Genomic DNA, 12,475 nt, shown 5'->3' with positions numbered 1-12,475 from the left:
ATTTGGAGATGGTGGTAGAAGAAACAGAACAATAAAAATATATGCAGGGAAGGTGGGAATAAAATATGTGAAATTAATGCTGTTTGTATGATTTATCTCTGGTAATACTGAAAAGGGTAGTTTATCAACTATTAAGCTGGTTGTCAAATATTAAAACATAGCGCAGCAGAAGGGGCAGAGTAGGGGGAAGAGTGTGCATATCTGGAGAAGATGGTACTCAAACTGCTACTCACACTCCCAAAATTGTGTCTTCCTTCTGAGGTTATCACTTTGTGAAGTTTCCTTGTGCAGTGTAGGTGCTCTGGATGCCAATACACTGCTGACAGTGTTCAACATGCAGAGCAAGCCCTGCTTAAACCTGCACAGGTCCTTTGTGTGCAGGGCTGCTATGCATAATGCCTGTGTTTCTTCTTGTGGGTGAGTTACTTTGAGTTTAGTGGTGACATAGATACATTTTTTGCTCTGATTGTTACATGCAGATTTCAAATCAGTGCTTGTTGAATTTGACTTCAAACATATTGTTTTACATGTTTTTCTCAGCACATTTTCTTGCTTTCTCGTGTCTGACATACCTGTGAAGCAGATGTAACCGTTTGGAGGTTGAAAACCCTTATGCATGTTGTCAGCTATATTGTGGAATAATCTAAAGGTATATCCTCATGTAGATAATTTTTTATTTCTGAACACATTTCATTTAGCTTATATATTAAAGGCATAGCAGTTGCATTTTTTGTTGCCTCGATAGTTATTATCGTCATGAATTCTGAAGAATTTTGAAGTGTTTTGTTATTTTTTGGTTTGATTTTTGGTATACTAAAAGTGCAAGTGAAACAATATTCTAATATATTCTTAATCTTAATAAGTACAGATACGACTTCTGCAAATGGCTGGTTTTGTCTAAGCTTGACTGAATGGAAATTCCGTTCAGTTCTGCATTTACAGGCTCCTTTGTTCAGTAGCAGCAAGATATTCATTTCCTCACTCTCGTGACTGTGTCGTATAGTCTTGCAGTTCTGAGTATGCTTAAAGAACTAATGAAATTAAAATAGTGCTATAAAATTACATATATCAGATGGTTACATTTCCTAGGTCTGAAATGTACAGGACTAAAATCCAGTACATGCATGTTCTTTTACAATTACTTTTTGTCTATTAAGAGATTATTATTTTTTTTAAATAGAGGCTCACAGGACAGCAGCAGGAGATAAACAACTTAATACAGAGAAAAAATGCTGTGGATGATGAAAATGCCCGTTTGAAGAATGAATTCAGTAACTTGAACCAGAAATTTAAAGATAAAAGCCAAGAACTTAAGGTATATTGACTTGTACATAGTTTCATAAGACTGTAGCTTTGAAGTAGTTCTTTAAGCAATGTCAGCCTTTGTGGCACAGAAAGTGACAAGCTTGGAGAAAAAATTGCCTTAGGTCTAGCTATACCTTACCATTTTCTCACACACCAACTCCAAGGAAGATGCTTTAAAGCCAAGAATCCAAGCTTTTTAACTTTCAGATAAATAGTTAATGATGGAAATGGAGCAAAGAAAGTAGGAGTGTGAAGATGTGGCTTCTTGTAATTAGATTCCGATGGGACTGGCATTATTAATTGATAAAGCCGAGGTCTGGGAGGATATGTCTGTGTGGGTCTCAAAAATAGCTGGGGACAGCATCAAAGGCAGCTTGATCAATTAATGGGCTCTTTGCAAATGTGTGCTCATCAAAGCTGTCATCCAGCTAAAAAATATGACCCTTCCACCTGCATGAAAGAGGCCAATAAAAGTACACAGGTGACCTTGGCCATCAAATATAGAAGAAGCTGCTGTGAGGGTAATACTGCACGGTTTATATTTGCTGATTAGTTCTCACTTTTTTGTTTATCGGCCCTTGTGGTACTGTTCTACAGGACACTGAGGAGTGTGCACAGAAGAAGGAAGAGCAAAACAGACTGGTTATAAAAAACCTGGAGGCGGAAAATCGGGGATTAAATACATGCTGTGCTGACCTGCTAAATGACCTGGAGAAACTGAGGAAGCAGGAGGCACAGTGGAAACCAGAAAAATCTGGCAATGATGCCAGAATAAAGGTACGAACTGGAATGAATGGATTCATAGATGTTATTTCAGAATTAACTTCTCCAGACATTTGCACTACGAGTTATTTTCTTTAAATAACAAGTTATATATTCAAATCTACCAGTGGGGACTTGCATTCATTTACATTCCTTCACTTAAGACCCACAGCTTTTTAAAAATTGATGTTGCAAAGCTGGAATCTGACTTCAAATACACATCTTAAAATGTAATCATTAAAAAATAGAAGATACTGTATTTTGAGATTAAATATATATATGTGAAATAATAAAAGTTTAGAAGTATTGTCATTCACATTTTTATTCTCAGTGTGTAATTTACTTACCTATAATCTGGTTGCAGTAGACTTGATATCTGTTGTTTTGGAAGAACACTTTTAAAACTTTTAACTGCAGTTTTGAATAAATTGTGTCCTAGCCTCCAGAGGGCTCCACTCTGTGAGAGACCTTACTGTTCCTATAATATATTTAAACGTTATGTTCACTGTTTATGATAAAATGAAAAAGGAAGTAATTGAATACATGGTACAGAATATTGTATGTTTTGTTTAAATGATGTTTTCTCTTGTTGGCTGGTGAAAATTGGTAAGTTCTTTAATTCCTGTAAGAAATAAGCCACAAACATGTTTAATGAAGTGTTTGATGGCTGCTTATGTACAAGTCTAGTTTGCAGGTTCTCTTTATTTACATGCATAATGAACACTTAAAATTCTGTGTTCTTTTATAACATTGAAGTACATGAATTTCTGGTATATTCAGGGTAGTAACCATTTAATCAACATCTTGCCCAGAAATGTATTTTTTCTTCCACTTGCAATTCAGTGGTTTTGGTGACAATTCTGATCATTGTGCTGGTGGAAACCCTTTGTAAGAGCTTCATGCAGATCTGTTAACATAGGAATTAAAGTTCTTGCAAATTGAGGCCTTTGGAGTGGTTATGATGGAAGGATTGTAGGATTTCCAGGACAAGAACTGATTTGTTGATACTTGGGATAGGAAATCTAGTGTGTACTAAACTGATATAGTAATTTTCACATTGTTAAATATAGTGCTAATAATATTGGATAAATTATTGAAAATCACTGTTACCCACACCTTCAATGAAAACAGAATAATCTTTAGTGTATCCGTCTTCCTGGCTGGTAACTCATGTTGAAGAGAGAAAGGTGTGTCACAGCCATGTAGTTCCAGAGATGGAAATAAATAGCATTGTTGTTTCAGAGTGGGGTCACAAGCAGGTCAAGGTGGTGTCTAGAACGTGACAGAGGTAAGTTCTCGAGATGGGTATTCCCTGAGATAACTAGGAATGGCACACAGTTGGATCTGGTTTCACCAACAATGATTCGGGAGATAATATTTAATGGCAGCCTTGGTTATAGTGACCATGAAATTGTGAAGGCCAAGATCCTGAGAAGATGAAGAAAGGACAGTAGCACAATATAGACCTAAAATTAAGGAGATTGCTCAGGGAACTGGTAGGTGGAATCCCATGAGAAGCAGCACTGAATGGTAAAAAACGGTCAGGAAAATTATAAAATCTTTGAGGACGGCTTATTCCAAATCCAAGTATGGTCCATCCTGAGAAGCGGATGTGTCAGGAGACCAGCTTATCAAACAGAATTAATCACCAAACTCCAGTATAGGGCAGGGGTGGAAAGCAGTATTCAGGAAGCAGAAACAGCGAAAGCTACAAACGAGGAGTTCAGAAACCTTGCCTGGGCACTCAGCAATGGAATTAACCTACTTACAATTGAGACTTGTAAGTGATGAGAGGTATATCAAGAGTTTCTTGCACTGCTTTACTAGTAAAAGGCAGAACAAGGAAAACTTTCTTTTCTTCCCCCTCCTCTCCCCTTTTCTCCCTTTTCCTTCTTTTCCCTTCCCCCCTCCCTTCCCCTTTCTTCTTCCTGTTCTTTCTCTTCCTCTTCCTTCTCCCTTTCCTTTTCCTTTTCCTTTTCCTTTTCCTTTTCCTTTTTTTTTCTCCATTTGTTCTGTGATGTTAGACAAGTGACTATATACCTTTGCTAGTGGTCAGAGCTAGGTGAAGTTGATTATCTTGCCAGGCTATTGCAAGGACTGAGAAGCAATTAAAAATACCATTTGCAAGAGGCAAATGTTATATCTGACTGATAGGAAGTAGTAATATGTTGTTTCATTGTTTTTTATCAATATTTTGTAAATTAATAATTTGTAAAAACCACACGAAGTTTTTTTTACTTCATCACTGTTTTATATACACTTCTGTAAATATTTGCTTGAAAATTTAAGTAGTAGTTTGAATAAATTTCTCCCTTTGTTCCTGGCATTCCCCATTACTATTGTTCAACACTCAAGAATCAATATTGGATGCCAGATTGGCATTAACAGGATGCTTATAAACAATAAAGAATAATAATTTCCTTATGCACAGAGGCCAAATATGACATTAACACACTGCACAATATTGGGCTGCAGATTATGGTGGTCTAATATATACCCCCTGATATAACATGTCTCTGAAACGCTTTTAAAAAGTAATTTGAGCAAATTCAATAACGAAATTTTATTGTTGTTCTCAAGTGATTGTAAAAGTGGTTACAGATAAAAATAATTTAAATTCAGAAATTATATCCCCCTCTGAAAGTTAGTTCTGCCTCTCAGCCTTGAGATTGGGAGTTGAACTGACATCTCTTTTTGTACATGTTTTTCAGTAATAAACACTATCTTTAACAATATTGTAGGTGGTATTGTATACAGATACTATTCATGTTAGTGTCCTACATCTGTGGAAGAGTAAAATGAAAGCTTATCAGCGTAAGCTATGGCAGCATTGTTTTTAAAATGTGTATTGGGTGATGGAAATGCTACATCTAAATAACAGATTCTTCTTTTGGAAAAGTAGCCTCTGTTTAAAGACTGAACTAAGTGTTATTAGCCATTTCTCCCTCTCCACCTCCCTCGCCTCAGTCTTTAAACCATTTTCTTTGCAGAAAAGTTTAGTTAGTTTGTCACTTTCAAAGACTGATTGTTTCCAGACCTACTGTAAGCTGAGTTAGGGTGTAAAATTAAACTTTTTCAAATTGAGAGAAAAAGCTTCTATGGCTAGTTTGTCCATTAAGGGAATATTTCTTTAAAGACTTGTTGTATTAGCCGAAATCTAAGTGAGACAGGTAAACAGGAAGAGACCTGATAAGGTGGCTAAAAGGGTGACAATAGTGTTTTATTATTAGTCTTACAAATACATTTGTCCCATGTGTACCTTCATATAAATAATGTGAAGTGTGCAAAAAATTAATATTGCTTTCTGCATTAAAGTAGCTCTTGAGAATTACTCTTCTGTGCTTTCTAAGGCTTTTATCAGCTTTCTGTATCTCCTGAAAGTGCACTGGTGGAAAAGCTGTCAATCAACCACCTTTCGCATGGATATGTATCCATATTTAAGAATGAGCTAGGTGTTTGAGTTATTTTGTTGTTCTTTGGGTGAAGGCTACTTAACTTACTGTTTAGTAGTAAGATTTTTCTAGTTAGTAAAGTACTTTCTAAAGTTCCTGAAGTCTGAATGTGGGAGCTTTTAAAGAAACATGGAGAGGTGGTGTCTGCTAAAATTAAACACTGAGAAACAGCCATCTCTGTCAAGAGAAGCCTGGGATTTTAGTACCGTTGAAAATGAGAGCATTATTGGGATGGGACTTTGGAAAAATACTCTCACATCTGTCATAATACATAACAAGAAAAAACATGAAAACAAAGTTACTGTATTTGAAAGTGACTTTCTAAGGGTTCGATGTTACAAATAACAAAATCTTAGTGTTAATTCAGAGTGAGTCCATAATCTGCACAACTGTGCTGCCTCATGTCTTATCTGTGTTATGCTTTTAATGTTTGAACTTCTTTTAAATTCACCCTTTCTCTGATTTTTCTGAGTTTATAGTTCTTGGTCTTGAAGTGACCAAAATGTTCCTGTAATGTTTAACCTTAAATTATTTTTAATTTTAATTAGGATCACTATTTTTCATGGCTAGAAATAATGACTAGACTTACTCTTTGTGCTTTACTTTCTCTACTGTTAACATATGATACTGTTATAAAGAAGTATCATATCTTTTACTGTGTCTGGTGTTTTTCTCTAGAATATGCATTTTCTTTCTCACGTTATATAACTGAATTGTTAGATGTTTTGACTTACTGTGTCTTAAATAGCACTTTCTTTTCTTTAATATGCTTTAAAAGAATTCTAAACAGTCTGCATGTACAATTGAAATAAGCTTTACTTTGAAAATCAGGTTTAGGAGAATTTGTATTTAATGAATTTTCAGTCTGCATGTTTATACAGTGAACTACTTTATCAACTAAAAGGCAATATAATAAATTCCACATGTTTTTAAAAAATTAAGATACTGAGAAATTGATTGTAAAGGATTATAGGTTATTTTATACTCTTAGATTTCTAACTTATGTACAAAAGCTCTACAAAATGCCTCACTATATGATATTTCAGTATGTAAGCTATTTGTGTAACAGGTCCCTTCTAGCCCCTGTTTTCATGTATTTCCCTTTCAGTAATGCTTCCAAAAAAAAGCAAGGTGCCGTAATCAATTCAAGAGGTTGAACTGGTTAGTTTGTTAGTTGAAGTCAAAATCTGAAGTCATGTATGTCACAAATGGGGTGAAGTACTGACAGATACTCTTTTTCTGTTTTTAATTTCCGCCATTGTGTCTAATGTTGTATTTATGACAGAATAATTCGTAAACTATTCTTTGTATTGTACCCTGCAATGGGTCGTGGGAACTTTAATCATCGAAAGGATCAGGGTTTTTTTTTAATCTCTACCATGAAAAACCTCTGCAACTTTATAGTGTGTTGTGACAGATAGGCAAAAAGGATTTGTTCACAGAAAATCTGAACTGTTATCACTTTTGTTCACACAAGACAATAACTTTCAGCTGTTGTGGAAAAAGAAAAAACACTGAAGAGAAGCACAAAGATTATGTGGCTGCAAGTTACAGATAATTTTATTCCATTTCTTCATTTTCATGTGTTGATAGAATGAAGATCTCCTATCATTCTGAAATCTTTTGTTATCTCAGAAAAAATAATTTTTGCTACTTAGCCTTTGAGGCATCTTTGCTGAAAGGGAAAAATGTGCATTTCTTTATTTCTTTAATCAAGTCAGTATGTAAATGGAAGATAAAATAATATACCGTTGGCAGTAAAGTAGGCATACTATGCTACTGTGAGATATTTATTTTAAATTACTGATCAATCATGGAATATTTCAGAGAATCATAGAAAGGTTTGGGTTGGAAAGGACCTTAGAATCATCTAGTTCCAACCCCCTGCCATGGGCAGGAACGCCTCACACTAGACCATGTCACCCAAGGCTCTGTCCAACCTGGCCCTGAACACTGCCAGGAATGGCTCATTTACCTCTTCTTTGGGCAACCCATTCCAGTGCCTCACCACCCTCACAGTAAAGAACTTCTTACTTATAGCTGACCTGAACTTCCCCTGTTTAAGTTTAAACCCATTACCCCTAGTCTTATTGCTACAGTCCCTGATGAAGAGTCCCTCTCCAGCATCATTTGCCTTACTGAGAACATGTGATTGTGTCTGTGAATAGTATAATATCAAAACCGTTGCCCTTATGAAACTGTGCCCTAGATATTGCTGTAATATTTCTATTTCCATTCTTGCCGCAAAACACTCTGGGAGAGTAGTCATATGAAGCTTCTTAAAGACTGAAGTACTCTTCTAAGCCTCCAGAGAGCTCTAGTAAGGTCACTATGTAAAGATTGAAGTCTTGCTTGAGTAAGCTGCCTTGCTGCTATTTTTCCCAGATACACCTTCACACTTGTAGTGGTTTCATCTGGGATAGAGTTCATTTCCTTCCTAGTAGCTGGTGCAGTGCTGTGTTTTGGCTTTACTCTGAGAACAATGCTGGTAACACACTTCTGTTTTAGTTATTGCTCAGTAGCGCTTGCCCCAGTCAAGGACTTTTCAGTCTCTCATGCTCTGCCAGTGAGGAGGGGCACAAGAAGCTTTGAGGAAGCAGAGACAGAACACCTGACCCAAACTAGCCAAAGGGGTATTCCATACCACAGCATGTCATGCCCAGTATGTAAATTGGGGGAAGTTACCCAAAAGGGACCAATCACTGCTTGGGTCGGGCTGGGTATTGGTCAGCAGGTGGTGAGCAATTGTATTGTGCATCACTCGATTTTGGTTTTGTTTTTGTTTTTCCCTATTTTCTTTGGGTTTTATCCCTCCTCCCCCTTATTGTTGTTGTTACTATATTTTACTTTATTTCAGATATTAACCTTATCTCAACCCATGCATTTTACCTTTTTCCAATTATCCGCACTTCAGAGTGAGAGCAGGAAGTGGGCAAGTAGCTGTGTGGTACTTAGTTGCTGTCTGGAGTTAAGCCACGACAACAGGTTGTTGACTAGCTTGTATGGTATGGCTTATTGTAAATGGCAAACTATTACTTGTTTACATTGTTTTCAATGAACATTTCCAGAAGTTTTCTTGTATGCTGTTTCTTTTCTTGAAAAAACTATTCCTTCCATTGAAGTGCAAAATCGTAAGAGATTTAACAACCAGTCTGAAAAATGAATCTGCATCCATGATACTTAGTTCATATGCACAATATTGCGCAATATTAGAGAACTTAAAACAATGAATGTGTAACTTCTTTGTTAGGAGTAGGTATCTTCTGTTTGATTTCTACACAGAAAACAAATTTTGATCAGATCAGTAGTTACATACTGTACGATTGCTTTGCAAAGATTTTATTCAGGATTCTCCTTTCACACGCAGCAGATGAATTAAGGAAAACTTCCTACAGCAAAGAATAGGTGGCACTTAAAATGAAATATATCTTTTTTCTGGTATTTCACTTTTTTCGTATGTCCAAACATGCACATATACCTCTATATATTTGCTTAGACCACAATAAATATATGCATACATGTTCATATGTCTATATATATATAGATAAAGTGCATAGTAAATTTTAACTCTTTTTTATACATTAATACATTTCAAATGCTTTCTTTGTAGACTTTGGAAACTGACCTGGCAGAGGCAAGAGAACAAATAAAAGAGTTGCGCAATATATGCAGTAACTTGTCATCTCAGGTAGCTGTGAAACAGGAAGAACTGACCCAGAAGGATTGTGATGTGATCAGAGCTAGGTAAGTATTTAATGATTCCATTACCTTTAAGCCTGTATCTTCTAAAAAAGACTATTTTTCCCCTTATAAAGTGGTATCTTGCAGTAGAGATATTTTTGTGCAACAGTATATTTTCATACCATTCTGTTCTGTAACAGAACAGAAATGCTGTAAAACATTTGGAAGTCTACCACTAGATAACAGTTTACGTAGACTGTGATATGTTTTGACTCAATATATTATTATCGGTTTTTGAGTAGGGATGGACTTAAAAAACACCTTCTGTAATTAGCATTGGGTCAGAGAACTACCAGTTTCCACTGAAAGTAAGAAAAGATCTATATGATTAGTGACATAAACATTTAATTGGAGCGGCTAAATGCCCTAAGCTTAGAAAAGCATTAAGCCTAACTTTACCTTTTTAATTAGAGTCAAATCTGACAAGTCAGCAAAAGTCTATGTAGGCCTGTGCTAAAGGTTTAAAGTGCAGTGATGTAAGCTTTATCTTAGGTCTCGCACACCATTTCTTTACACTGAATCTGTAAGATTAGTGCTACATTATTTGAGTTTTGGAAAAGAACTGAAGGATGGAATTAATTGTATTAATTGACTAGACTACTGAATTCCTCAAAATGAAGGTAATGGCATAAGACAACTGGTAACTTTAAGTGGATTGCTAGGAAATTGTCCATTTTTCACCTCTTAGTTTCAGAGGATACATTGTGTTTATTACACCTGTGTTAGACAAATAATATTTCCTTCAATATTGCCTCAAACTGAGGTTATGCATGAAAAGCTGCAGCTGGGATGCAGAAGTCATCGGTATGGACACTCCTATTTGCTTTCCAAGCAGAAATAATCTTACTGTAGGGAGTCAGCATCTTAAGTCTTTTTGGTAAAAAAACTAGAAATACAATTTTTGATCCCTCTGACTTAAATTGTCATCGTATTTGATAAAATCTGTACAGGAAAAATACTATCTTGCTATTTTCATATTTGAAAGGTGTAACAGTTGGATTTTCAAAAGTCGATAAAAATAGGCAAGTTTAATGGGAAGTTCTATTGAAAGAGGCAATCACTAGAATTTGTGAAATATGTCAATGGACTAATAAGCTTTATTATTTTCTGAAATTACTCTCAGAAATATATACATGTGTGAGAGGACTAGGGACAGTAAAGAAGGCATTTTTAAAGTAGGGTAATCAAGATTTGCAGAGTTGCTGCTTGTTGCTTGTAATTTAGAATATTGCAAACTGAGTTGGCCAAATCATTGAACTTAAAATTTTTCAAATATATTCTTTGCTATTCACTACAAAACAACCTCTTGGGATTTGTCATAGGCATCTAATTTAAATATGTAATTAAAATAAGTACTTTTTTGAACAGAAGATCTGAACTTGAGGTAACAAGAAGGTGGTCAATATATTTATTTTGAAGTGTTCCAAGTCTTTTTCTCTATGTTTTTCCATACAACCAACCTTCTGTATTTATGGAAAAGAGTTTGGCAACGGGGTCATGTTTTTCTGTGTGCTCAAATGTTTTCCCTCCCAGATACTTTACTGATATTGCAATGAATGATAGTATGTTTCCATATCACTAGTTTGTGAGTTATACTTGACATGTTATGTATGTATATATTTGATCAATATAATGATAGTTCAGTGTCTGTTAATCTTTCTCAATGAACTGTCTTTGGCTACAAGTGTATTGGTGACATTTCCATTATGAAAAAAGAAGCCTTATGCTAAATGGCTTATAAAAAATTCACAGTTTCAGGCATCAATTTCTGTAGTTGGCAGTACAAACTGAGAATTTCAAGTATTCTGTGTTTTTTGTAGTACAGAATACTGAAGTTTCTCCTTATCTTCCCAAGGGGAAACATACATAAAACATTTTTTTCTTTTGGTTCTTAATGAAAAAGCAACAACTCCAGAAATAAAGGAAAAATCTGAGGAGAAAATAACATCTTTACATTGTCTCATCTTCTTAGGCCAAGCTCTTAGGACTGTGTTGACTTCATGATTTAAACATTTGGTTGTTCCTTCTTTATTTTAACTGCCCCTTTTTTTTTTTTTTTAAATTCTTGTTTACTCAGACTTGTAAAAACATTGCATCAAATGGTCAGTTTTCATTTAATGCTGGCAGAAAATTCTTTTGACAAATAGTGTGGAAAATACCCTATCTCCTTTACTATCTCCGGTTTCCCATCATCAATTTCAAACTTTTGGAGCTGAAAAAGGACAATCTGTTTTACAAATCTCTCTGTTCTCCCCACTGCTCTACCTCTTTCTCCCTGTCTGCTGCCTGCCTGCCTTCCCCATCATTCTCTTTCTTGAAAACAGACCAGGAGCGTAGTTGTCCTTGTTAGAAACAAGCTCTGGAGAGATAAAGAAAGGAAACTGTCTTCCTTCATTTAGCATCTCCTTTTATATGCAATATAAGCAGATCCAGAAAAATAGTTCTTCAGCTGACACTGTGGTAATAGTGTCTGAAATTTTTACAGTAGATGCTAAAATCAGTTGGAAATTGAAGTCTCTCAAGAGTCTGTGTGCAGACTGGTCTGGTGCTGTTTCTTGTGCAATCTTAACTTGTTCTGTTCTGCATATCTGACAGCTTTTTACAAGTTTTTTCAGTTTAACAGTAACTATGTCTGTAGACACTAAGAGAACTGTTTTCTTTAAGGGGTAGTCTATTTTAGCAAATTATCAGGGAACAAAATTTTAAAGTACTCCAGTCTCATTCTGGTGGTACAGAATGGGAGGTGTTTCTGAAAGTCCCATCCAGTGTCAGTAAAATTCTGTCACATACTTCTGAGCTGTGGAAAATATATTTTCTAAGACTAGCGAACAGACGGTATTTACAGGAACCATCCTGCACAGCGTATGTCTCCAGAAAGCCACCACCTTCCTTTGCTGGCTTTGTTTTTGCAAAGCACTCTTGATCTCACTGGGTTTAATTTCAACCTCCTGAAGTAGTTATGAAATGCATTTCCTTGTTCCATTTTTCAAGTTTGTATTCAGTACAGATTTTCTGTATCTATTTAGAGTCCCTGGTAGCCTTTCCATTTTCACATTCTTGAAGAACATTAAATCTCGCTGTTTTGTTTCTAATGTTTCTAAAGATTAACTCCAATGCATCTCTATGATTTATGTTTTGAAATTAGGCCACATATCAGGTTTTAGAACTTTGCGTTTACTGCTGAGCACTTGGTGGTCTGTGTCTCATTGGCACAG

At 35.6% G+C, this 12,475-nt stretch overlaps 1 protein-coding gene across 2 annotated transcripts in view; it reads left to right on the top strand.

Moving 5' to 3' along the window:
- Positions 1–12,475, top strand: part of CNTLN (centlein) — a 196,153-nt gene that overhangs the window by 45,955 nt on the left and 137,723 nt on the right. For both annotated transcript variants that reach the window (XM_030512317.1, XM_030512316.1), the window contains exons 4-6: positions 1,181–1,315; positions 1,903–2,082; positions 9,130–9,263. In XM_030512317.1, the coding sequence (XP_030368177.1) occupies positions 1,181–1,315; positions 1,903–2,082; positions 9,130–9,263 (449 nt within the window). The remainder of the gene's footprint in view (positions 1–1,180; positions 1,316–1,902; positions 2,083–9,129; positions 9,264–12,475) is intronic.

The sequence above is a fragment of the Strigops habroptila genome, chromosome Z (genome assembly GCF_004027225.2).
Source record: "Strigops habroptila isolate Jane chromosome Z, bStrHab1.2.pri, whole genome shotgun sequence".
In the NCBI taxonomy this organism is placed as follows: Eukaryota; Metazoa; Chordata; class Aves; order Psittaciformes; family Psittacidae; genus Strigops; species Strigops habroptila.
This window is presented reverse-complemented; position numbering and strand designations above follow the sequence as displayed.